General features: G+C 35.2%; 2 protein-coding genes and 3 non-coding genes across 21 annotated transcripts; 3 read left to right on the top strand and 2 right to left on the bottom strand.

The window, feature by feature from the left end:
• Nucleotides 1-453: 453 nt before the first annotated feature.
• unc-97 (LIM domain-containing protein unc-97) lies at nt 454-2,286 on the bottom strand. The gene is made up of 7 exons (NM_076542.8): nt 2,115-2,286; nt 1,946-2,058; nt 1,775-1,895; nt 1,575-1,727; nt 1,280-1,523; nt 1,111-1,235; nt 454-1,052 (listed from the first exon to the last, which is right to left on the bottom strand). Exons 1-7 carry the CDS (start codon nt 2,255-2,257, stop codon nt 905-907), a joined length of 1,047 nt encoding a protein of 348 aa, NP_508943.3. The 5' UTR covers nt 2,258-2,286; the 3' UTR covers nt 454-904.
• A 2,302-nt stretch (nt 2,287-4,588) lies between these two features.
• Nucleotides 4,589-27,665, bottom strand: mec-2 (the record flags this gene model as incomplete). 17 transcript variants are annotated; one of them, NM_171691.6, is made up of 13 exons in its annotated part: nt 4,589-4,942; nt 7,621-7,706; nt 8,871-8,944; nt 9,021-9,168; nt 10,875-10,955; nt 11,005-11,123; nt 11,170-11,304; nt 11,368-11,496; nt 11,547-11,704; nt 12,231-12,303; nt 12,357-12,460; nt 19,073-19,172; nt 19,229-19,493. In NM_171691.6, 13 exons carry the CDS (start codon nt 19,448-19,450, stop codon nt 4,926-4,928), a joined length of 1,446 nt encoding a protein of 481 aa, NP_741797.1. The 17 variants fall into 17 exon arrangements, with proteins under 17 accessions (NP_741797.1, NP_001368710.1, NP_001355459.1 ...); NM_001380971.2 differs by lacking the exons at nt 19,073-19,172; nt 19,229-19,493 and adding exons at nt 5,092-7,431; nt 22,123-22,384 and having other exon boundaries at nt 4,599-4,942; NM_001368507.2 differs by lacking the exons at nt 19,073-19,172; nt 19,229-19,493 and adding exons at nt 5,092-7,431; nt 22,123-22,267 and having other exon boundaries at nt 4,602-4,942; nt 9,008-9,168.
• Nucleotides 8,776-8,925, top strand: F14D12.8. The gene has a single exon (NR_071083.1). It is a non-coding gene; the product is annotated as an Unclassified non-coding RNA F14D12.8 (non-coding RNA).
• F14D12.9 lies at nt 17,419-17,473 on the top strand. Its single transcript, NR_071082.1, has one exon. It is a non-coding gene; the product is annotated as an Unclassified non-coding RNA F14D12.9 (non-coding RNA).
• C38C5.2 lies at nt 22,497-22,695 on the top strand. Its single transcript, NR_071081.1, has one exon. It is a non-coding gene; the product is annotated as an Unclassified non-coding RNA C38C5.2 (non-coding RNA).
• Nucleotides 27,666-27,884: the final 219 nt, after the last annotated feature.

Genomic DNA, 27,884 nt, shown 5'->3' with positions numbered 1-27,884 from the left:
AAAAAAGAAGAATTTTGTTGGAAATTCTTCAAATAATCGATAATTGAAAATTTATTTTTTAACGAAATTAACTTCTTGGAAACTGAATTTTTTTTGTCATTTTGAATTTAAAAAAAAATCATCGACTCTATTTCATCTTTATGTAAAATGATCAAACAGAGTTTGCTGAGCAAAAAAACGATGAAAGTCGTTTTTTGTTGGAATAGCCCAATTTTTCTTTCACATTTTGAAGCTTCAACAAATAAATTCCCAAGAGAATTTCAAGTGCAATACGATCATTTCTACTGGCTCATTCGTATTTTTAGAAATTTCACAAACATTTTGACACTGGAAAGTATAATTCTCACTTAACACGTTTCAAGTTGAACCAAAAATATCTCTCCGGGCGCTATGGACTCACCTTCCTGTTGATCACTGATTACAAATTGATTGTTGATGCCGAAAAAAAGGATTCAATATTACAATACGATTTTGTTTCAATACAGTCAATATTTTTTTTCTGAACAAAAAAATAGTACAAAAATTCAGAAATCAAGTTATGCAATAATGACACCCGAGAAAAGATGCAAAGTTTTTGCGGATAGGAACACAAAAAATTTGGTCGAAAGTTATGATTGTTTTCAGAAGGCTTCTGAATCAAAAAGTAGCTGGGAAAGGGAAGGGGAAGGACAATTATGGAGCTAGAAATGAGTACAATGACATTTTTGTGTGACCGAAAAATAGTTTTGAAATATAAGGCATTTAAAAGACAAAACGGATTGATAACAATTTTCACGATGTTTTTTTTTAGCACCAAGGTATTAAAAACAATGGGAAAGAGAAATGAGCAATGGCATTTGGAAAGTATTACTTCTTTAATGGAAATTGATGAATTACGGGGACTCCTTTATTTCTTTCTTTTTTATTATTTTGGTCCAGGACTCATCGATCTTCTTTGATTTTCAACGTCGCGGTCCTTTAAGCTTTCTGAGATGCGCTTTTTCAATTCTGTGGGGAACCGATCGTAACATCGTTTGCATGTTGGTTTCATATCGAATTCATAGAATTTCGTTCTGCAATGCATACATTAATTTGTTTTCATCAAGTTCATATGAATAGTTTTGCACTCACTTCTGATCAAGTTTCTTATCACAAAAACTGCAGGAGAAACATTTGACACACCACGTTTTCTGAAGAGCTTGGAATACTTCCCCGCAACATGGATCTCCGCATTTGAAACAAAGATTTCCGAATAACTGCAACAAACTTATTAATGTTTGCTTGTTCATATTTCAAGTACCTTGTGGAAGTGCTGTTCGCAATATGGAAGTCCCTTTCTCTCGTAGTGACGATGTCCCAAGAATGGCTTCTCACAGACGGAACAGACAAAGTGCTCCACGTGCCAGTGCTTGCCGAGTGCCGCGATGACACGCTCTTCAATCGGCCTGTGACATGCTCCACAAATTGGGATACCCATGGTATCGTGGCATCTGAGACAGTAGAGCTCTCCGTTTACTTCACGAGAAGCTGTCGTTAATTCATTGCTGAAAATTTTTTAAATTCAACTCATACTGTAAAACAAGATAAATTCTTACTTGCAACGTTTGCACTTAAAGTGATAAGGATGGAATGAATCTCCACGGAATTTGATGTGTTGTCCATCATCAATCATTGCGTGGCATTTGTGGCACACATATCGTCCATGACCTGCTGCCTTTTCCCGTTCGTTACATTCGCGACAGAGAGCTCTGAAAATTGAAATTCTTTCGAGCTTCGTTTACGCTCTCCAACTTACCGTCCAGCGTTCCGTAAAAATCCGACATCGGCCAACTGTTTATTGCAAATCTCACAACAGAAACATCCCGGATGCCAGCTGGCATTCATTGCTTTAATCACTCGTCCAACGATGAACTCGTCTAGAATATAAAACATTTATGGCTCTGCGTGTCTTCTCAAAGATACTTACTGCATTTTCCACAACATGGTGAGAACAGAACATGGAAGTCATGCTCGCAGTACTTTCGTCCTTCATACTCAAAGTAGATGCCGTCTGGGAATGGCTCAAAGCATTGAGCACATCTAAAAATTTTTTTGCAATTTTTGAGTTCTCTTAATTCTAACTTATAAAAACTTACACAAAACACTCCGAATGCCATACTTGCCCGGAAGAGTTCACCATCTGATCTTGCATCGAAAAACCATCATTACAACGGACGCACACCATGTTCTCGAAGCCATGGGCGAGATCCCCGTTGATATGGTTGTGGTCGGAATCCATTCCGCCACACACCATCTATTATTGAACCACTGAAAGTTGGCCACTATGCACACAGGATGGTTTAACGACCATGGGTTTGTAAGGAAAAAGGTGGGGGTAGGAAAGAAGAAAAGAAAGCGAGCGAGTAATATGAAGACAAATATGTACAAACAAGGGAAAGCCGGAGAAAGCATATAGTGTGTATAGGTTAGGTATGTTGGTTAATCGAAAAGAGCACAAAAAGTCAGAATTTCATATCTACATTTTGTTATATGCAAAGTAAATTTTTGCATAAACACAGAAATTTCCATATTCTAAGAATCGTAAAAACACTGGAGGTATTATACGAGGGGGCTGTGAAACAGTAGAAAAGAAGAAATCCTCAAGGAAGAGGCAAATGTGCCAAAGGTATAGGATGCGACGGGTTGACATATGTGTAAGAAGAACTCGGAGGCGGTGGCGTGGAAGCTTTTGCCATTGCATTTTGTGTAAAGAATGAAAACGAACCAAGAGATAGAGATATAAGTGAACAACAAAAGTATGTGTGTGAGTGCTGCTGCACAACAGATTCAACAGGATGCCTCAGCTTCCCTGACTAACTCACAGAGGGAGACGTGTATCCGATGTGTTGATGATCAGTATTGATTGGGAACAGAAAAAAGATTCTTCAGAAACATCGGTTGGGATATCGTGTGTTTAAATGGGAAAAAATTCGAACTAGTTATTTCGATTTTTTTTTGACTTTCTATGTACTACTCTACATAACAAAATTCAGTGAAGCGGCACATTTCACGCTTCAAAATGTGATACATGTATTACACCAGATGTTTTGAGATGCAACGGAGGAAAGCAACAATGCTTCTTTTGTGGTGTTTGCATTTAAAAATAAAACTAGTTGTAAAAATGAAACCAAAAATTCAATACAACTTCTATACGGCTAAACTATAAAGTTTTGAATTATATTTAAACATAGTAATAGTTATAAACAACACCTTAAAAATGATAATAGTTGTTGAAAATCAACTTTCCTCACACAGTGATATGGGCATTTACTGGGCAAAAAGAAAGTGCGCAGAATGTACAACTAAAAAGAGTGGAAGAAAGCGAGAGGCAATGCGCGCGCGGCGGGTTGGCCGACAGCCAAGCGGGGGGTCACAGACTACGGCCGCAGACGTAACGACTCCGGGAAGAGTGCGCGATTCGAAGAGACGCATACAATCGGGTTGCGTGCGTAGGGTCACATTAATAGCCAAGTATTGCTGCTCGTTGATACTCGGAACAGGCAGGAACAAGCTTTTTCTAACACATGTTTATAGACAGTTGTGAGAATAAGAAAGGATCATCAGTTTAGATATGAGAAATCAAAAGACATGGTTGAAAAGTACGAACCCCGCAAATGTTGGCAGATAAATGTTCAGTATCTGACCTTCGTTTGTGTTTTTATATTCTTACGACTGGCCTTGATCATGAGCTAGTATCATATATCAGGATGACAAAAATCCAGAAATTGTAGCTTGAAAACAATGACTAACTTTGAAATGATGACATTATAGAATGAGGTCCTCTGCCAGTAGAAATGCCTCCACCTGCCAAACAGCTGTGCGCAGTGTTGAGAAATACCACCGCTTTTTCTAGAAGATCGTAAACCGATAACAGAGGTTTTTGGACCGACTTTTTTCGGAGCAGTGTATAAATTCTAAACTGAGTATTTTATTACACAAATCTATAAGTTTCAAAGTGAGTTTCTACAAAATGAACCAGTGTGGCATGTTCTCAAAATTTTTTAATTGAAACTCAGTGATATCGAAAAATCTTTAGCTTGTCTAAAAATATTTTTAATTTCAGTTGGAACAATTTAAAAAGTGCTCACAATTAATCCGAAAGTTAAAACATCAAATGAAAAATCTTTCAAAAATGTCCTATTTTCCCAACTAAAAAAATCTTATTTTCAGAGAAAGTAAGTAGTTTTCCATATTCTGAATTTCCATAAAAAAGTTTGTGAGCACATGCCAAACTGGCTCATTTTATAAAATAGTTGGTCTACAGTTGCCACGAATGTCTGGTGTTCATCATCCACATTTGAAAATGTTAGAAAAATATTTGTGTAGATCACAATTTTTCAATTTCCTTTTCTTGAAGTTTTTCGTTTCATAGTTTTATAGCATCTTCCTGTTAGTGAAAACTAGCTTGAAAGGGAAAACTAAACATTGAATTGTCTACACAAACTTTTTAAAATTTCTTTTAAAAAAATCAAATATGGATACTGGACACGGATCAAAACCGTTTCAAAAAAAATATGTGTGAAAAATATCATGCGCACTAAAAGGAGCACTTTCAGCAGTTCCATTCGACTTTTTTTTTTGATATATTACTTTTATTCATAAAACAAGACAAGGGATTCAAGAGATCAGATAATTTTTAATGTTCAGCACATTTGATTAAAAAATGACAGAAATGAAATATGACAACAATAGTAATGCATCAGCGTTGAATTGGAATAATAGGATAAAATTGAAAGAAACAAAAAGAATCACACAGACAGGGAGGGGAGCCGGAGCAGATCAAGATGATGTACTATCGTCTTTTTCAGCACGATCTTCTTTTTCATTTCCTGCCCAAAGTGGTTTGACCAGTGCGGAAAGATTACGGTCCATTTCGTTAAAGTTATACCGTTCCTTGATCGGCTTGCCTATCGGATCAGAAGTGCTGAAAAATTTACAATTGGAAACGTAATTGAATTGAATAACGTAATAACAATAGGAACTTATTTTTGAAACTAAATTTAGTATTTTAAACTGACTGGAGAAATTTTCCAAATAAGTTCCTTTTTTTGAAAAAAATGTGCTCAAACTCACTGTGATGTGCAGAAAGAAGCGGAAAGCGGAGAAGAAGATGCAAGTATAACTAGTAGTTGAAATTTCGGCGAGCCAATGCTTCCGCTTTAATTGAAGCCGCCGAAACGACGGACTCCCTCGAATCTGTAGAGTTCATGCTTTCTTGACTTCCCATCACTTTTCCATGCTTCGGATCTGCTGGATCTTCTTCTCGTGCTATTGGCGCCTTCCGTACTCCAAATCTTGCAACGAACTTTTTCCGCATCTCATCTTCAACTCTTACTGTCGCATTTGAATCGGTACTTCCTAGGCTTTGAATACTCTGTCCATCACTGGATGCAGCCATTATAGTTTTGGAAACCACATTTGATGGAGTCTGCGTGAAGAACTCAGTTCGAGCCATTTTATTTTTTGCGGACGGGGATTGAGGAATGATTAATGATTGTGGTTGCGAAGGTGCATCACCCGTTGTTACATTTTCATATATACTTCTCTGCGTTGCAGTTTGACGCAGAACACCACCAGTCGGAGGGCTCAGCTTGTGTTCTCCAGCAACTTCTTTCTGTGGATGTTGTTGTGGAAGCTTCTGAAGTTGTTGCAAAAGTTGCTGTTGGTGTAAAGCTTGAGCTTGACGATTGAGTATCGCCTCCTCATAAGAGAAATTCATGTGGGATGCTTCTGGCGGCGGTTCAAAGTATCCGCTTGCAGATCGTGGAAGATTATAGTTTAGGAGCAAACTGCTCGAAGCCGAATCGTCGCCATGTAATTTACCCATCGATCCCATCATCGCCCTATCAAACCATTCATACCCCGCCATATTTTGCATCTGTGTTTGCATGTTAGGATCGGTTTCAAGGAAACTGTGCTCATTTCTCAAGTAGATATCAGCACCCTCTACATCCTCGGCGTAATAACTGTTTTGAGAGAGGGTGTCTTCTTCTTCCTCTTCATTCTCTTCTTCCTCTGATTCATTATCATACTCAATATCTCCATCTTCTCTGTATTGCATCTCACGCCTAAAGTCGTATCCTTGAGCAGCAAGAAGTGCCAATCGTTCTTGTTCTTCAAAATCATCCAAATCATCATCATCATATATGTCTACATGCTCTTGTCGGATCTGTTGGCTTGGACTTTGCTGCAACATTGTCAGCTTTTTCTTCATTTTCGCTTGACTCGGCTTTGACATTTCATCATCGCTCATAATTGCAGCATCGTCTTCACTAGAAGTGTAAACACTGCTGTTTCGTTCAATCTCGTGAGTTTGAACTCGGTCATTGAAAGTCACGGATTTGAATGAACCGCGAGACAGTTCAGACATACTTGAGTCTCTTCGATCTCCGATTGTCTTTCTTCTGGGTTCACTCTTTTTCAAAGACTCGGCTTTCAATTTTCTAACCGAAGAATGAGTAGTTCCGGATGGTGGGCGCCCTTCGGGTTTTGATTCTTTGTCTGCTTCTTCATCTCTAGAAGATTCTTTTTTCCGTTTTGAGGACTCCTTTTGAGCATCTTCGAATTCTTTCGAGACTGAATCTTCTGATTTATTTGGAGCCGAATTTTTGTGAGCAGTTTCTTGTTTCGATGATTTAGAAGTTTTATCTTTTGAAACCATTGTTAAAGTAATTGTTGCTGCTGCTTTTTCTTTTTTCTTTTCTATAGTCTTCATCTCCACAGATTCATGTTCTCCGATTTCAGAAATTTCAGAATTTTCAGAAATTCCAGAAATATTGGTAGAACTTCCTTTCTTCTTTTTCAACTTCTTCTCCTCTTCAGCTTCTTTTTTCTTTTGAGCTTTTTCCAATTTCTTCTTCTCTTTTTCTAGCTTCTTTCTCTCTTTTTCCAAAGCCTTTGCTGCTTTTTTGTCTACTTTCGAATCATTTGGATCTTTTTGATCAGACAAAATAGAGTTATTTGATTTGTTATCGCTGCCACTTTCAACTTTTTCACTGCTAGTCTGGCTGAGCAAATCTGTATCAAGTTCTTTGATAACTTCACCTTCATTCTTGGACTCTTTTCGCTTTTTCTTACTCTGCTTGACAACGTCTTTCTGCTGATTGGAAACTTTCTCCCAGTCTGAAGTCTTATACCCTGTCCTTCCCTGATCATCACGATACCAAGCGGGATTCAAAAGCACACTTTTTGACATTTCACTCGAATCAGTTCTGTGGATCTTAGCGGGCTCCGTTGTTGACGATGTTGCGGAAGATGTAGATTGTCCAATATTCGGGGCTGCGGAAGATTCTCCTCCGTCTGATGTTGTCGCGTGCGGCATCATCCTGTTGGCAATAGCTTGTTTGAGCAATGAATTAGCCCCGGCACCGACCGGTTTGCTGCTTCGACGCGATTGTTGACCAGACCGTGAACCTGAACACATGCTCTGTCGGGTCAACTTTGAAGGAACTGATGGGTGCGAGTGCTTGATTTATGAGAACTCGTTGTATAAAAAAATGAAAAAGATGCGATGCTTCACAATTTTTGTGCTCAAAATTAACTACCCCCACTCAACAAAAAAAAACGTGTTGGGTATAGGAAAATCAAAAAATGAAGGCTTACCTGGGTCCAACTGACTCACTGATGTTTGGGACTGATTTGGAGCTGAGATCGGCGGTGCTGCGGAGTGAAACTGCGCTTCTCGCATGCTGAAAAACATTAGGATTTTTTTTTTCAAAAATACATTAATAAAGATTCCAAATTTTTCATTTTGTCTTAAATTTAAATCATCATTGCATATGCTGGTTTTCTGAAATGCGTTTTGTTCATTTTGGTGCCTTTTCATAATGAAAGACCTGATATGCAAAAATCGTAATTTTTGGAAAATTTTGGTCGGGTAAAGCAGATACCAAGAATTTGCTAGTACGTGTTTGAATGCGTTTTTTGGTAAATTATTAAATTTTTTGAAATAGTATTAATTTGCGATAAATTTAATTTTGATTTCAGAAAAAATAAGTTTTTTTAGTTTACATACATTTTGGAACTTTATGAACATTTTCCTCAAGTTTACGGGATATTCGCTTTTTAAAAACTATTTACACTTTAAAAAAAAGTTTGCTAAAAAAATTTGATGTGTAAAAATATTGCCATAATTTGGTAAAACAAAACAATTTTAATTATGTTTCATAACTGGTTTTAAAAAAACCTTTAGTTCGATTTTAATTCAATTTCAAAAAAAACCGCTGTACTTTTTCCGTTAAAGGAACATACCAAAATTGCTCATCTTTACTAATTGGAATGTTTCGAATAGTGGGTGTATAAACCCCGGCTACCAGTTTACAGCACAGATTCATCTAACTAATAGTTGTCATAAGAGATGATAATAATAGAAATACCACAGACGACACACTATATCATGGATTTGTCTGTGTGTGTGTGTGCGAAAAAATTTGAAAAATAGCACAAAATCGACCGAGAGTCTGTGTTCTTTTTCACACTCTCTCCTGTGTCAGCTGTTGATTTGCTGAAAGAAAAGCGCGGAGACAGGAGAAGACAGGCAAGTGATTGTGAATATTTCAAATCGACTACTTCTTTTTTTTTCTTTTCTTCTCTTCATTCTCCGTCTTTTTTATAGAGAGATTACGTAACGGGTTTTTGATTCTAGCTTCTGAGCCTAAGGCATTTGTATGTGCCATCCTGACACATAAAATCGTTTTCATACAATAAAATGATAGAAAAAATATGCGGCAAATGTTCAAAAGCATATGGTGCATGTTTATAGAGTCGAATGACCCATTCTTCTTTTCTTCTAAACGACGCGTGCCGGCATTCGAACAATATCTATCTTAAACACTTTTTTTGAATTTCCATACCTGCGGAGCAGCGGACGGCCACTGGTGGTTGTGGTGCTCGGGCCGGAACCTGCTTGAGATGGATGGAATGCTCCCTGAAATGAACGATTTCCACTTTAACAACGCGAACTATTACAAAGCAACATTTATACGCGTACCTTTAGCCCTCACCTGTGACGATCCAAGCCCTCCTCCTCCTCCTCCATGGGAATGTCCGTGACCTCCACCACCTTCAGATCCAACCATTCCTTGCACCCAATCAGGGTACTTGTACAAGCAGCATGAACGGATTTTTTTCGGTAAAGACGGTGGCTCCTCACTGAAAACTTGCTATTCAATGAAAAAATAGTGTTTCAGTGAAATGAAACAAACTTCAAAAATGTTCCCTGTGATTTTTTTGAAGATTTGATTGAATCTCATTTCCAACACATACCAAGATTAAAAAACGCTCTTAGTATATTATTAGAAATCATTTCTAATTTTTTTTTAATTGACGATTTTTTTTCGTATTTTTGTGCTTAAGAAGCGTAAAAAGTAGAAATTAATAACAAGATTTAATCTGAAGCATTGTCAGTGGGAATATAGTCTAAATATTTTTATAGTCTAACAAGATCAAATTTTTAAACTATCCAACCCAAAACATTTTTGATTTTTCGAAATGTTTTTGAAAAAATCAATCACAGTTGTGGTAAATTGCCAAATTTCTGAAAATGCGAAATTCTAAGGAATTTCGAGCATTGATGTAGTTTTGAACAATTGTAATGTTCAAATAGGAATTATCAAAACGCTAAAAATGTAAACATATAAATCATTGGAAACAAATTGTTGGTCGACAATTAACATTATGATAAAATTTTCAGTGAAAGGTTTGGTAAATTACAGAGTATTTTGAAAAATTGTAAATATTTAATAATTTCCAACATTACTCTATAGTAGAGGTTTTGAACACGTTTTCTACTGAGGATACCCTTTAATCTAAATGTGAACGTAATTTTTTTGAAATATTGTGTCTTTAATACACAAGCGTCAAATAAGTTGTAGTTCCATTTTATCGGCATAGCTCTTCATTAAATTTCAGTATGCGTAATTTGTGATATTCCAATTTAAAGAGTTTGACATTTTTAGAATACGTTTTTGGCCAGTTCAAAAAAGTTCGTCGACCCTGTTTTTATTTTTTGTGAAGTGATAATCGAAGCTGTAGTGTGGTTGCCAAATTTATTTTTGCACTCACTCGTATGCGGTTTAGGTTTTCCAATTTTCGAAAATGTTTCATCCATTTGAGAAAAGCAGTGTGGCGAGTCGAAGCAACATACGATACTCTTTGTGCGAGAACAACATGTATTACCCAGTGTTGGTGTCGAATTTCAAGAAGAAAATGCCAAATCAGTAAGCAATGATATGATAAAATTCATTGAAAAATAATGGATAAGGGATTATTTGAAAGAAATAAGAAAGTTGATAATCTATATATAACTCAAGTTTTTTGTGAAAAAAAGCTTATAAGATTCAATGTTAAATTTGTATTGAACATTCTTCAAAAGAATTGAAAAGAAGTGTTTGGGGGATCGAAGGTTTATCACATTTTTCAAAACATGAAATGTTACTGTCAAAAAGAGCTATTGAAAAGACAGGACAGGAGGATTTACAGGATGGGTTGGTTGAATTTGACGATACACCGAGATTACTCAGCAAACGATTATGACTATGTTTTTGTTCAGAGGGAAGTTTGTGTTTTTGTGTGACTGTTACCAGTTGAATGGAACTCTAACGCTCCTATGTGGAATTTGAGAAAAATGGAAATGAAGCAGTAAGACAATTATTATCAGTGGGTGTGAGGTCACTCAAAGCGATGTGGAAAAATGAAATTGGCTGATCACACGCATGTCAATGAATTTTGAATTCGTGAAGTGTTCAAGAGGAAGACGGTATTCCGCCAGCTTTGTGCGTTGGAAATGCAAAATTGTTATCACTGCAATTTGATAGGAATAGATTGTGCTTTTTGTCGAATACTCTGTGAAAACTTACACTTTAGGCGGTGTTCGTTGGAGGAATGCACTGAGAAGATCAATTGGGAACGGGAATATAATCGTTGAGTTCTTTTCAGCTCTGAAAAATTATCATAGAAATGCCAAACATTAGTTTCAAGGTGACTCACGAAATACTGTTCAGTGTCTGCAAATAACGAAGCTGAAGAGCAGATGGGCTTTCAGCAATGACTTCAGCTGCCTCTTTAAGAGCTCGAGAGGCTTTTTGTTCTCCTTCGGCGACGATTACCTTAATTGAAACAGTTCAAATTATTTTTTCACTGAAGCTGGAATACCTTAGCTCTTGCTTCACGAGCTGCTTCAGCTTCGGCAGCCATAGCTCTTTGAAGTTGAACTGGTAGACGAACATCTTTCACCTCAACTCTCTCTACTTTCACTCCCCAAGGCTCTGTAGCCTCGTCCAACGTTGTCTGAAATGCTATGATTATTGAAAATTCAGTTCTTAAACGTTGGATAATTCAAAAATTACCAACCTGCATCTGGTGAGAAATAGCTTCTCTGTCCGACAACATTTCAGCGAGAGTTTTGGTTCCGAGAATGTTACGAAGAGTAGTCTGAGCCAGAAGTTTAGTGGATCGAGCGGCATCTTCGACATTTGTCACCTAAAAAAATCAGGTAAAAATCGAGAAATAACAATTGGAAACGTTCTAACCGAAATCGTTGCGTTAGAAATTCGGAAATAAACGACAGCATCGACAGCGACTGTCACGGAATCTTTTGATAGAATCTCTTGTGGAGGCACTTCGAATGATAACACACGAAGATCAACTTTTCGGTATGTGTCGATACATGGGACAATGAAGAATATACCTGAAAATGGAAAACGTTTTGAATGAAAGGAAATGCTGATTTTTAAAATAACATTGATAATAGCAAGCACAATAGTTCTAATTATTTCAAAAATACAGATTAAATTAGATATTAGTCTACTGACTATGAGCATGAAATACACGTATACAAAGCCGTACTTAATGAAAATTCTGGTAAGTTCCTTACTTTGTAGAGTAAAATAAACGTTCAATGACTACAGATATGTTCGATTTACAGATATTAGTTTATTTGATGTAAAAAATAAATTTTTATGAGTTATTAAATTCTAACAAAAGAAACAAGCAAATACAAAATAGTAATTTTGAATTTGCGGATTTAATTATTTTGATTCAATAAATTTTTTTTCTAAACTTGCCCACTATTCCATCAAAATTTTCTAAAATAAAAAAACAAAAAAGTCACTTTTTCATTTGCAACCTATCCCTCTCCCACGATTAAAATAATTTCTGATCTTTGAGAACGAGAAGAACGAGTCCATTAGCTCTCAAGTCATAAAATAACAAACCTGGTCCTTTTGCACCACCTGGCATCAGGCGACCAAGTCGGAAGATAACAGCTCTTTCGTACTCTTGCACTACCTGCAATTTGCAAAAAATTTATAGTGCCTGCGCGAGTTTTTGATTCGGATTACCTTTATGCACATACATGCGGAAATTGGAAGAGTGAAGAATATGAGGAGATACGAGAGAATGGTGAGAATCCATCCGCACACTCCGAACTCATTTTGGATATTCGCTGAAATTGAATTGAAATTGAAAGATTTAATTTGAATTTCCAAAAAAAAACCTATGTTACATGTTACCATAACTATTTTTCAAATTATTCCTGAATTTTAAAGGCACTTTTTAAGGGCACTATTTTTTTTTATTGATAGAGCGCAATAAAAATTTGTTTTAGAATCAAGTACAAAGTTGGCATCAAACCTTCCACATGAAAGTAGTCCTTTTTTGCTGGCAGAATCGTTGTCTTTGGTGTCGAATCGGTGCCACTCGTAGTGGCTACCGTTTCGCGTGGCTTCATTCAGTCCGGAATAAGAGTTCCGACTGCGAAACACGATGGAATTGTAAGAGAAGAAGGCTACACACAGCTTTTTCTGTCGGTTTTTTCTTAGCTAAGCCTGCCGGCGGGCATAAAACGACGTTGATATCAAATGACAGCCTAGGTTCGTTCTTCGTACCTATATTTCATACATTCACTTATTTTTTGAGATTAAGTTTGATTTTTCTTCACATTTTTTGATTGGAAGACACGGAAAATACCTTGAACAAAAGATACAAGTATGCTGGAAAAATGGAAATTGGTCGTTAGAATAAAGGATAAAATTATTGAAAGTTAACAATAACAAAAACAAAAAGATTAATGATTAAGTAAGTGCTAGGGATTAACGGATTGAGATTTCCTGTCTACCGATTAGCTTATTGTATTTTATATTTCGTAGCAATTTGTAAAAAAATAGGACTGGGTCACCATTTTAAAATATTCAAAATTTCAAAATGTTCAAACCAGAAACTTTCTGAAAATTCGTACTTTCTGGAAATTCATGCTCTGAAAACTTCAAAAATTTCAAATTTTTTGAAAGTTTGAAGCTAAAATTCAAATATTTCCAAATCTTCAGATAATCCGAAATTAGAAAATTTGTCGGATTATTAAAAATTCGCAATATTTAGTTTGTCAAGACTGTGGCAATAATTGTGTGAGCTGTTCTTTGATGATAGAAATAAAGTAAAAATTTACAATGCAATTTTAACGAATTACAATTTCCTAACCAAAAACAAGTAGTATGAGGTTTTTCTTAGGGTTAGTTTGGTTTTTTTTTTCCAAACAGCAGCTGACATGGAACATGAGAGCTGTGCAAAAGAACAAGAAGTGGTAAATGTTTTTGAACATCATTTTTATTTATGGAAATAAAATGGCATTTTCGGTACATAAAAAATTTTTATATTCAATCATTTTTTAAACAAAAAGTTGAATGTAAAGAACATTCTAAGTTAAAAACTGGAAAAATGGAGCAGAAGAGTAGGCCAAGAGGGGCCTGGCATTATTTCATGAACTAAAATTAAAAATTTCATCCACGCTTCACTGGATGACTTCAGAGAAGCAATTTCGGGAGCTTTTATGAGTATGAATGGCGGACTGGCTGAATTGAGTTGACTGGTATAAATATGAACGTTTTGTTGAGAAGTTTATGAAGAAACCGCGTTTTTTCTTCACTTTATTTCTCAAGTAAAGGCAGGTTCGGTGAAACCACTTTTTTTCGAAAATTCGAACACTTTTGTATCGAAATAGCTCCGAAAATAAATTCACTTTGAGCTGTTGCTATAAAAAAGAAAAGAGGTTTTTGAAAAATTGAAGTGAAAAAGTTATTCTGGTGCGGATTTCCTGGCTTTTTTATAGGTTCGTTGCCGGCCGTTGTTTGGGTACTCATGAGAAAAAGAATGGATTATTAGTAGGCGGGCAGAAAAAAGTTTTGGATTCAGTGGATGAATGCCTAAGTATTTTTTTTTTGCATATGTGGGGGGGGGGGGGTTTGTTAACAAAATTTAGAAAAAACTGAGAAAGTTTTTAACAATCACATTTTTGCTGCAAAAAGGCAAGAATCAAAGAACATTGGTTCAAAAACGAGGGTGAAAATCTTGTTCTCGTCAAGGTGATATTGAAGATTAGCGGATTCCATTTCAATAAAGGAATGCACAAAAACAAAAACATCTTGAAAATGAGGCAAGAGATTATCCAGATGAGTAACATTAGTTGCGGATGACTAGAAGATGTTTGACTTCAAAAATAGTAGTATCTTAGTTTCTTTTTCTATATTTACATGTTGGCAGGAAACAGCAAGAAACTAGGTAAAGTGGAGATTATTAAGGGATTTCGATAAGACGTAGATATTTATTGTGGACCTATGGACAGCAGTGAAAAAATGAAATGTGATGTGAACACGATATTTTACAATTTTTGCGTAAAAAATTCGGTTTGGTACCCGCAAAAAGTGTGAGCATTCAAATTGTATACTGTACATCCAAGAGCTTGTGTCTGCGTAACCTTTTTAAATAAATTTTCTGCCGTATTTTTTGCGGTTTGTTAAGATGATGTGTTTTTTTTAAGGCACACACTTTTTTGCATTTAACAATAAAGGCTTGTCAAAAGACAATACGGACTGGATAATACAAGAAACAAACGTTTAGTAGCGTATGTGAACCGTCTTAACACTATGGCCAAAAATTGCACACAGTGTGCACAATGTGCACATTGTACACAGTGTAGATAGCCAATAAGGTGCGAGGAGGGCGAATGAAGAGGCGTAGAAAAGGCGCCCTTGTGTCGCCCCGACAACACGGAATGTATTATAGTGATGTATTTCAAGCTTGTTACTAACAAACTGAATTTAAAAAATGATATACGATAGCCACCTTATGGCGGAAATATACTGATCATGGGTTATTTTTTACATTTACATTTTTATTTTTGAATGCATTGCTTATCACTCACCTTTTTGCATAGCTTGAACTATTCAGAAAAACAATAAAACAAAAATTTACTTGGCATACAACGATACATAGCAATCATTTACAAGATTCACACATGTTTTGGTTTTGTTTGAATTTAGTTTTTTTTTTTCATTTCTAAGAATCCTGGGGGTGAAGCCTAACCAGTACCAGATTTTTTCCCATTCGCCGGATCGTCTCTGCGTCGCATATGGATAATAGGTGTAAAGAAAATCTCTTGGTAGAGCATTTTGGAAAAAGTTTGAAATTTTGTTCTAATGATGTAGAAAATGTGTAGAGGAAATCAAATTGAAAACAAAACAAAGTTATTGAAAAATGGGTTAGCTGGGAGTTAGACACAACGTAAGAGATGGGGAAACTCCTGGACCTTTGGGACTTGTCAACGTCTTTTTAAATTGGGCAAAGGGCAACTTGAAACAATAGACTATTATTTTGTTTTATTTTCTCGTGTGGGTGGAAGGAAAATCTTCTCTTACCTCCCAGTGGCTCGGTCGGTGGTCTTTTCACATCAGTGTGAATACGTGGGATATACGGGGAGAATTTGAATTCGCGAGGTGGTGGAACGGAAAACTTTCGTTCGGCCGGATCGTCATACATTATTTTTTACAAGTATTGAATCGTTGAGGACGGTGTTCCAGAATCCATGTACACGGAATGAAATGAGCTATATTAAGTCTTGAGAAGGGTTAGCGAGGATCGTTGCATAAATATAAAAACAAACTGAGAAATATGAAGAATGAGCTCAACAAAAAGAAAAAAACGACTAAATAAAACGAGAAAGACAAGCATCCTCATTCGAAAAAAAAAACCTAATAACAATCATACAAAAAACAATACACCAAATAGTGTCAGTGATAGTGGGCACTAATGGTGTGTATATATTAGAATCTCATTGTGATTTTTGAGATTTATTCTCTCTCTCCAATCTAAACTTCACGAAAATAAGCAAAATAAATTTTTATCCAGATGAGATCTGAATTGTGTAAACAAATGATCCATTTGATCCTTTCCTTAAACTACAACTAATAAAACAAGATTGACTGATTTATAACTTGTTTTCCTGTCGAAAAACACTAGTCAGAGGGAAAACTATTTAAAATCACTTAAACTATGCTAAAATTACCAAATATCGTGGTAAAATTTTTTAAAAACATTTTTTAACATTTTGCAGTCGAAAAATGGTGAAAAATCACCATAATGTTTGGAAGTTGACCAGAAAAATTTTTTCTACATAAAATGTTTTAATCGTGTTTTGATAATTTGATGTATGCTTATTTTGAGGAACTACTGAAAAAAAAAGTTTAGGAAAATATATGAGGAAAACTATTGGCAACTTATGGGGTTAACTGTGAAGCCATTTTCCATTTTGAGAAACAAACGTTTTCTGAGAAAGCATTGCTTTTTTACTGAAATTTCGAAATTTAGAGATTTGCATTTATAACGAATGGCCTAAATTGGTTGTGTTGAGAAAACGAAAAAAGAGCAGGTAGACTTTAAAACCACACCAATGTTGCATATCTGCTTCATGCCTAATTCCATTGTGTGGAATCAAGAAAGAATAGGACGAAAGCACTTTTATGTTTAATTAAAGATTTTTCAGACATAAAGGCCAAAAAAGAGAGAAAATTACGTTTTCTCGATGATTGCACTCAGAGTAAACATTGAACAACTAGAGAAAGCGTAAAAATTTAAGAGGGAATGCTTAAATTCTTCGAACCGAAAATTTTTGTTTAAGAAGACGAAGCTCATAGTGTGACTAACTTCTTCTGACTATGTTTTTGTTGCTTTTTTTGGTTGCAGTGTTCTCTACTGTGATAAACTCTTTCACTCTTCCAAATTACTTTTCTTGTAGAAAACTTTAACAAAACAAAAAATGTGAAAAACATCGTTTCTAAAATGAGATTTTTGTTATGCCTTACTTCGACGACAGGAACAATAAAAAACTTAAAAATAATTTGTCTTTTCTCAGAATTCTTAAAGTCAATCTTTTTGAACGGGTTATTTTTTAATTTTGTGCTAAAGAAAATAAAAACTGAATTTTGTTACAAAACAGCCGCCAAAAATATTTTAAAAATAAAGGCAGACCGAGAACGTGCATAATATTCAAAATGATATGTCAAGAACACCGTTTGTTTTTTATTTATATTTTTTCTTCAAACAACACCCAAACTTTCAGAAAAAGGGAACAGGAAAAAAAGAGTCCCGCGACAAAAACCGACTAAGTTGAAAAACATACAAATAACCGAGGCCCGAAAGAGAGGCTATTTTCCAGAGGCAATATACATCTGGCTTATGAAAGCGAGAAAGAAAAATGAGGTGCGTAAACTACTTTCAGACATAAACTCCTGACAGGGAGGGGTTCGGGAACAGACAGAAGACGAAACAAACAAGTAGAATTCTCATTTACTTAGCGACTGCTTATCTGCTAAATATGTCTATTATTTTTGTCGTCAGTCGGGTACCTCGTGGTGAGCTGGAACGCTGGGAAATACTAAAAACTGAAAACTGCGAAAATATGTGGAAAACACCGGTGCGAGCAGGATAATAAAAGGGAAGTTCACGATAATTTGAAAGAATGACACTTAAAAGGAACGTCTAACCGGTGCTGCCATTTTTTATAAGTAGTAAACAATCGTACTGATATTCAATTACTATTAATGAGTCGGTAAATTTGCTGTTTTCAACCAGATTCGAGAATCGTTGAGTTCAACGTAGTTAATTGTTAATTCACCTTAAGCCTTAAGCTTAAGAAAGTCTGTTGCTATTTTTTTTGTTTTGTAGGAACGACAAACGCGTAATGTTACAACATCTCCAATTTCTTCAATATATAGTTTCTAGTTATTAGTACTGATTTCTTAATTTTCGTTTATAAGATTTAAGAACTCAGTTATATCAAACAACTCAACTTGCTACAAGAAAAAAAACAAAGGAAAACCAGAATTGGAGGTGTTACAACTAGTAATCAGAATTTGTTATTGAATTTCATCATGAGAATTGGCGAAGCACGACGACATGTATACGACAAGAAATAGAGATCAGAAAAAAACAGGATCATTGAAAATTATGAGCCAGCCTGTGTTGAACTTGACTGTTAAAAATAATGAATTTTCATATTATGTAGAAGTCGAAAGGTGAGAAACTTTGCCGTATTCTATGTAGGCGCTTGGGTCTCGCCAAACAAGGGATTTTTAGCATTTTCAAAATGTAGCATGAACTCAGAAATCGCCACTTTTTGACTGTCTATAAAACATTTTCAAAAACTGAAACGTTTTATTATTATATTTGGTTGGTTTTTATTTACCAGTAGTATTTCACAATTCCACTGGCGCATTCAAACGTTTAAATGATAAAGAATATTACCGAAGTATATATAACCAGAAACTTGTGAGACAAATCGGTACCAAGGTTAACTCGAATTACATTTAAGCATTACTTGTCGGCTAACCGCATTTCCTCTATTTGTATTGCACTTCACTGTTTTATTTTGAAAAATTAAATTTAGGTTCATTGTGAGAATACCACTAAATGATTAACTACAGAACAATGAAAATAGAAACAACACAGCATTCGTCATTTGACTTTTTTTCAAAGATATAACAAAGGACAACTAAGATATGACCCAATAAAATACTGTATTTTACATCAGTTTTCAGAAATTTAAATAATTGAATAAGTTGTTAAAGCTTTAACAACAGCGTGTCACAATTTTAAACAATTTCGAACATTTTTTTAGAGTAAAGCAGCATTTTGAACCTTAAAGTTGTCACTTAACAAATGAAAGCACGAGTTTCTACATATGTATGACTAATTCAATCAAATAAGTGACAAAGATTGTAGTTTCTACCTTTTTCCTCTTTTCCATTTCCTTTCTCCACATCCTTTTCAGCTTGCTTTTCTTTTTTCACCGAGTCATCGTCGCTGTTGGCCGAGATGATTGATGTACTCTACAGCGGAAACAAATACGATAATCCGGAAACCAAAAAATTTAATAGACACACACCTCTTCAAGTTGCTGTAAAGTCCTGGTCGCCATATTCTCAACTTCGTCCGATGACGTTGATAAGAGATCATCGTCTTTGGAGCTGGATGATGGGAGCATGGCGCCCTCCTGTTGAATACTAGAGCTCCGTTCGTTGCTAACCAATCGAGTCTCGACCTTGACAGAGCCGTTTGAAGATAGTGAAACGACCGAATTGCGAGCTGATGACATTGTGGCGCTCATAGATTGAATGTGTGGGCATTCAGTCACAGACTACTGGGACACGATTCACGAATGACACATAAACACTCGGCGAATAGTGGGATGTACTCTCGAATGTATGGATTTCGTTGAGCAAGCCGGGCTCACACCCCAAAAAGAAGACGACTCTGCTCCAATTGGTATATGACGTCCCTGATTACAAATGCAAAGAAAACAGTTAGGGGTAACAGTGCAGCGAAGAACTTGCTACTAGCCTATTGTCTCTGGCGTGACTTGTCCATTGTAATGCAAGAGTTTCGAGAACATTTTCGTTTTGGGATCTTGAAGTTGCCAGAAACTTGAATAGTAGGACTTATATGCATATGTTAGGTCGGACTTTAGAATAGTAGTTTCTTGGGAAAAAGGTCAGGCGGGAAAAGGCGAATGGAAACAGTGAACGGGAAACCTGGGAAGCTGAAAATTTTCTTGAAAATCGAAACGCTTCGAAGCCGTAAATTAATTTCAAATGATATAGTTTTAAATAACTATTATTAGAAATACATTTAATCATGAGATACATAATGGTGGCTGAAATAACTCTTCTGTAACTCTTCTGAAACTCTCAACACTCTCTAAATTTGTAATTAAAAGTAGTCCACGTTTCTTATCAGATTCCTCACGTTAACGCAATTTGTTTATGAAAATTCCTAACTTTCAATGTTACCTCTTGGGGAAAACTATGATAATTTTAGGTTGTATGAAATTAAAGAAAATGGGTCAAAGGGACAGAGTGCTGTAAAAAACTCTTTAAAAAATGATTATGCAATTATCCAAATTCTTTATGATTTTTAAATTTGCAACAAAAAATGGTTTTAAAAAATTTGATACATTTTTGGATGATACGACCTACTTTTAAAAATGTGTTCTAAAATATAAATGTATGATTGGATTGAAGGCGGAAAATGGAAAATAAATTTTAAAGTTTAAAAAACCCAAAAATAAACATACAGCTTAATTTCCACAATTTCCAAAACTCAATTCAAAATAAAGATAGAAATAAAATGTATCGAAGAAATGTTTTGTTTTAATTTTAGAGTATAAGTTTGTTTTACTATGATATTTAGCCATAACATTTTAATAACCCCTATTTTCAAAACAAACAACTATTTACGAAACGTATTTTTTTGCATATGGTCCTTTTTTGACAACTGTTATCAAAATTGTCAGTATACCCTTTTTTGTTAGTTCGAATTTTCCATATTTCTTACTTTGTATTATATTTCTTATTCATGAATTCCTCGTGTAAAAAATTAAACTAGACACACAATTTACAACATCTAGTCCTTTACGATTCACTGCATTTTCATTAAATGCTCTTTTTCACTCCTCCTCCTCCTGACTATATCCTCCTCCTTCTGACTTCTTGTTGTATTGTTTATATGTTTCCCACGCCATCGTCAAGAATAACTTTCGAAAAAAGACACAAAGATGGATTATGTGAAACTTGAGATTTTTTCATTATATTTTTAAGTATCATAAAACCATTGGGAGTGTTTTGAGAAACAACTATGACGAATGCACAAAGCCATTTGAACTAGCCGTTTTCATCTTCAGATTGGTTGCGAATTCTCGTTTTTTTTTGTTTTGAACACACTCCAGTTGTTGCTAACTGAGAGTGCGGAAACGTGTCATTCCGGTGTGAAGCGTTTTTTTTGCAAATACACATAACGTATGGAAGATGTATTTCATGTGTGTATGTGTTATGAAAAAAGGATGCACACCAATTGAATCAACCTTGTCGTTGCGGGGGCTTATTGAAAAAGTTGAAAGTACTTGAAGTATCTGACAATTTTGCAAAATGGGAAACATAACGTTAACACTCTTTGGGTGGACGCTTTTAGGTGCTCTCAGGAATTTCGAGCTCTCGTCTCACTTTTCCTAGCCCTCATTAACTCATTCTTCCTTTTCTTCTCAACACACAGATTTCCGACTTTGCCTCGAAAGCGACTTCTATGGCCATCACGCAATCAAGAATAGCAGAAGCTTACTCTGCATTAAAAGTAAGAGTGTAAGTGAATGTCGAGCGAGGATTTGATGAATAAAACAGACTTTCTTCTTGACAGCCTAACTTTACTCGTTTTTTATGTTCTGCTCGCATTTTTTTCGAAAATGTTCGCGGCGGAAAGGATAAGAAGAATAAGTGGATATGCCGAATTTATAATCAGAATTCTCAAAGAGGGGCTTTCTTTTAAACTTTTCTTCCCCTTTCTCTTATGTGTTTCCCATCACCGAACACGGAGCTTTGCAGCAAAAGTTACTCAGAACCCACTTCCAAATTCCATAGAATATGATTCATGGGATTTTAGAGACGGAAGGAGTGGCTAAGAAAAGATTTGGTTAACGAGCTGCCAATTTGGATGGGTAATGACTGGTTAGATTTTGTTTTCCCAAAAGTTCTCAAAATAAGCAATTACGAAGGGAAGGGATGTCTTCAAAAATTGGCTTAATCAACATTATATGAACTAAACATTTTGTTTTCTTTTGACTGTTCAAACAAATGTTACTGCAGATCGGAATTCGTATATAATTTGGAAATTTGATTATAGGGTCTGATCATAGTATCAAACCACATTACATTTATAATATTATTTAGATTAGTTTAATTTAAATAACAGAGTGAAATGCGAAAAACAAGATACAGAAATATCACTTACCTGATAACAAATCAATGCGTTGCCCGGAAAATTTGCCGATCAACTGTGCAGCTTCGAAAATACTAGGTGGAGTTGGCTTTTTCGGATTCCTCCTGCTATCTGCCATTTCGGCCATTCGCTCCCGAATGCTTCGCTTCCGGCTCATCGAGGATTCTGATGGGGCGTGGAGACTGGACGCTGCTGATAATGCTGATAGTTTGCGATGCGATCCGGCGCTCGAGCACTCGTCCAGTAGGCAACTGCCCACGTCAAGATTCGACTCCATAATTATACAAAGTTAATTCAAGATAAAATGAGGGAAGATGCGAATAATAGATAAATATAGATAACTGGGATTGGAAATTGCACAACTACGGAGATGGTAGTTAGCGGGAGTTGTAGGACAGAAGGTGTCCAAAGATGAGTTATTGAGGCTCCGCCTGCGCTGTGTCACACTCTCGCGCGCCCGAGCACACGTTTCTTAGCGCTGAGGGGTGGAGCCGAATCGGCTAATGGCTCAATTCGCACCCCGAGAGCAATTGGTGCATTGCCGCAAAGACAAGAACGGATGTATAGGAAGCTGTTTTTCGGGGCGCGCGCCGTTGACTGACTTGAGCCTCCTCATCTCTCCCGGACCAATTAATTAATTTGTTGAATTTTTCGGCGGCGACGCATCTCTCACTATTTTGTCGTTTGAGACGCGAGGTGGGTGGCCTTTTTTGAGAAAAAAACGCGTAGGAAAAGTGAGGAACGCCTATTTTTGGGGGAAAATTTGAGGAGGAACATCATCTGTTTTGAAAGTAAAAAATAAACAAAACGATATGATCCTTTGGGAGTTCATGAGCAATGTGGAATAAATGAAGTAAGCAGATCAAAACGAGGATTTCTAGATTTGCAAATTTTTTTGGAGCACATAAACTTTTGATAGTATTTGTGTAGACTGTAGCCAAAAATGTATCAAATGATTTTTCTAAGCCTAGAAATGATGAAAAAAGTATAATAAGTAATTGTGTAGAAGCTGTACCTAAAAAGCTGGAAAATATTAATCTTTATAATAATAAACTACTAAATACTTGTTTTACGTAATACATACTATTTTCAATTTAAAGTACTCAAATTATTATTTCTGAACCAAAAATACAAAAAGAATTCACCTTTTGATTTTTATAAATTTAACAAAATGTTGGTACTTCGGGCGCAGCAAAAAACAAATTTCAAGTGTTGAATAAAATTGAGTTTTTTGTTTTAAAACGTTTTAGGAATACATATACCACGCAAGTGACAATAAGTTTTCAAAATTCTAGCAATTAGGACTCTTAAAACAAATCCTATATTAGGAATATTGAGCTGCACCAGATGGTCAAAAAGCAGCCGTTTTGGAGCCAGCCGTCCTCAAATAGTAAACAGCCTCTGGTCCTTTTTTCATGGAATTAAAGAGTCACAATGTGCTGTCCGAAATTATTGAAATTTATGCATTTCTTTTAAATAATGGTCCAAACCAAGCGCAATCGTTGGATAAAAATTAATCATACTAAACAATATTTGATATGAATCTAAAAAAGTGCGTCCTCAGGAAATGAGCTTAAGCTGTAGTTGGGCTTCTTCTCTCTTCCATCAGTGTTCATTCATAATAACCACCGAGAATCACCTGCTAGGCTTCATCATTTCAAGCCTTCCCATTTGAACTTAAAACTGATTGATACTAGATTCTAATCATCGAAATGGAGTGTTTCCTGGTCTTTTTCTCTGATGTTTCCTAGCCGCTGTACAGACCGAACTACTTTTATTTTATATTGCAGTACACACGCAAAATATTCTCAAACATGTTCTCACTGAAATTAAAAATTCACTTCTACACCTCCACGCGTGGAGGGACAGCATGACACGAGTGAAATAATTCGAAATATATATGTACTGATTTAAAATTCAATCGCCAACAATTTGTGGAAATCTTGAAAGGTTTTGTACATAGCGTAGAAGTAAACTGAAAGCAGAAAAAAACACATTTAAGACCTTGGTGTTGCAAATGGAAATCAAGGAGCCGGTCGTTTTTGAATTGCTTTTTTTGTTCAATGTTCTCTCATTCCTTCTTTCAGATCAAACATATTTTGGTTGCGGGAATGTGGAGCATCGGATGCGCACAAAAAGACATTCCAAATGGAAATCGGACCCATTTCTGGCTTATGTTAAGATCTCAAATGTCTAACTTGCATTCTCAAATCTCCTTGTTTTTCTTCTTCAAAAATTGCCAACCCGTGTAGGAGGGTTACCTCAAAATTATTTATTTTTGAATCATCAAGCGATGTGATGGAAAACTTTCGGAAAGTGACGAAAATTTCCGCAATTTTCAAATTTAACTATTATTTAAAATCCGAAAGTTTGAAAAATTATTATAGAAATCTATAGGAATTTGGAAATTGTATCATTAATGCAATTTAAAATTTTTTGGACAATCACCGAACTAGACAGTTGGCGCACAGCCACAGACACTGCTTCGACCCAGTTTTTGGATATATATTTTATTTTAAAACTAAATTTCTTAGCATTAATATTCACGTTGTAATTATTATTCTTAATAGCAAAAATGTACACAAGTATTATCAACAAAATAATTTAATTAAAAATTTTAAGTTAGGAGAAAAATTGGAATCTAAACACATTGACATCATAGACTGAACTCAAAATGTCTGTTCAAAATGCACCGGAAATTGACTAAATCACATGAACCATCCGTCTAGTTTTGCACAATTGGGTTACCAAAATGAGTGGAGAACTCTTGGAGACATTTGGCAGCAAGAGAGAAAAGAATTGAAATTGCTCAAATAGTTGGACAAAAGACAAAAGATATACACAAAAGGGTCGGAAAAAACAATTTCCAAGTCTAGAAAAACGTTATCCGGCGAAAAAAATTTGACATGAAAACGAGAAAAAAATTTTTGTTTAATTATCTAAAAGTTTATGCTTCTTTGGCTCGTTGTATAAAAAACGGTACATAAATTTAATCATTTTCCGAGTTTAAATTTTTTACAAAAAGTGAAACTATGTGATTCGGCACAAAGAAAAAAATTAAACAAGAACTTGACATGTGTTTTCTATTTTATTTACAATGTAGGAAACTTATGCGGACTAGCGGAATTAGTTTACAAATTGTCACTTTAGGCAACGCATTGAGAGCAAAAAACTCGTCACTGTTTGGCACTGACTTCGGAAGTGTTTCTTCTTTCGTGTTTACATGAATCAGGAAAATTATTAAAGACGGAGCATTGTCAGTGAAGACGTCTAAGTACATTTATTGTAATTTATTTAAACAATCTAAAAAATTTCAGATTTTACAAAACTTTTAACGTCAAAGATTTGATGAATTGCAAAATTCTCCAAAAATATAGATCAGTTGACAAGTTTCTAGCATTGCTGCGTGTTTTACTCGAATAATTGAACATTTTAGCACTGTATGTTTTTTAATTTTCCACACTGACGATACTCCACCTTTAATTTAAAAAAAATCAATAAAGGCGTTAAATAGTGTTCTACCAAACAGCAGTGTCTTGTGGTAAAACAATAAACTGAAAGCGATGGAGCAATAATTCACGGCTCCCTGGCGAACTTCTCAGGAAAAAAGACGGCCCAAAGAATATTTAAGACTACTTTATGAACTGAAGAACCAAAAAGAAGAGAAGTTCAGAAAGAGTTCTTCTGCAAAAAAGTTATGTTTCAAAGCGAACGAACCACTTTTTACCGGAAAGCAAGTACGGGTATTTGCAACCTGCTATTACATTCCAATTATTCCATCAAAAAGATGAAGTGACTTGTGAAACATGTACGCTTTTCTTATTTTCTATTTTTTGTCTTTTGTCAACTACTAAAAAACTCTGCTTTTTCCGTACTATTTTTCTCACTGCAGGTGAAACTTTGTATTAGGTGTGGGTACATATTCTAAAGGATCACTACGAAGCAGAAAGTTGTAAGCTTTAAAATAGGTGTGAAAAGCCAAGTTTGTTGTCCAGGACCGATAAAAATGGGGTAAATTGAAAGATTTGCAAATATTTTTTATTGAAAATTACCCACAAACAGGAAGCAATCATGTCGAACAGAAAAACTTGAAGTTCTAAACTAGTAATGGAAGAAACCACAATTTTATCAACTAATTTAATGCTATTATTTGGCTAAAAAAAGCGTTTTTTTCGAAGGAAGTGCCACAATGGGAAAATTAAATGTTAAATTTAGTCAAACAAAACATAATATGTATGCGAAACACTACATAAATGACTCAAAGGCTTGTTTTAGAGCTTCCCAGATCTGAAAAATCATACGTTTTTCATACAATTCAAAAATTTAGTTATTTTATTTTAGAACACAATACTACATATTTTTTGTTGATAATCGTATTAATTTGAAATAATAATTAAAAACATATTCGATTGTTCGATTGGAAAAAATTGATTTTAGAGCAAAATTTATATCAAAAACAGATGGCAATGTTGTTATTGTGAACTGTAAAAAATCTATAAAAATCATCTAAGTTTTTCAATAATTTTTTGAAAGTTTCGGTTAACTTCCTTACTAACTTATTTGGTCCTGTCGGCGTTTGGAGTGTTCCGATGAATTTAACTGGTTTTTCTATATTCTTTTTTATGATGTTTTAAAATACATCTACAAAAAAAATACTGAGAAGAGCCAGTAAAAATTGGGCTACAACAGAAAACTAACAAAAGTCGGCAAAAAAACTTGCAAAGTTGAAAAATCCACAAAAAAACTTGTACAAAATTATAGATTTTTTAGTAATTATAATTGGTAATTAACCAATTTTTTTAAAACCAATTTTTTATGTTAAAAAAAATCGAAGTCCATGAGAACCGAAAATACTCATTAACAAATGGCAACTGATTTTTTTTGTAAATTTCTACTTGAGGTAAATGGCATGTTTATGATATCCCCAACTCCCAATACACCCTTAGAACATCTTTTTTTTTTTGCTTTATCTTTGGTTTTCTGAAGTTTATCACATTGCACAACAAGTGCGTTCTTGAGCGCCGCGCGTCAAAAACAACAAAAATAGTGACATAGTAAAATGAAACGGAAGTGGTTTGTGAAAAACAAAAAAAACACACACAAATATGCATTTACGAAACGAATTCTCACTTTGAGACCATCATTTTTAAATGACGGAAGTTGTTTAAAAGGTTGAATGAATGAGCAATGCATTTTAGGATTTTATTATTATTTTTTTGTTGTCCAGTTTTCCAGGTTGTCGTTCAAGATATGCAATATTTATTTAATGTTACCCATGTTTTCTTGCTCTCTACGAAACAATATTCCTTGTGAAATCACATTTTTCATTTGTAGCCCGCATTTATTGTGGGCACTCTCTTACTCAGTGATTAATGCCGACCACTTACCGTTGAAAAATTACCACTTGATTCAGTGGAGTGTCAAAATGGATATTTCGGGTTAACATTTAAAATTAGAGGGATATTAACAAAAAACTCACGTTTCTTTGGCGTTTTCCCCTTTTTCGGAAAATATCTGATATTCTCTGTTCGAATACTGGGGGCATCTACCGTCATCGCAATTCTCGCATTGATCTGATTGATTCAAGATTTTTTTGAAATAATGGAACGGAGAGAAAGAGGAGAACAAAAGAGTAAAGTTTTTTGACAATGATGAGGACGACGACACAAAGCAGAATTAAAAACATAAACATACCATCCGCGGTTGTGGAGTGGCCGCTAATACGGAAAGACACAGTGAGGAAAACGGAGATGGTCCGGAGAAGGATGTTCTCT

The sequence above is a fragment of the Caenorhabditis elegans genome, chromosome X (genome assembly GCF_000002985.6).
Source record: "Caenorhabditis elegans chromosome X".
Taxonomy (NCBI): domain Eukaryota; kingdom Metazoa; phylum Nematoda; class Chromadorea; order Rhabditida; family Rhabditidae; genus Caenorhabditis; species Caenorhabditis elegans.
This window is presented reverse-complemented; position numbering and strand designations above follow the sequence as displayed.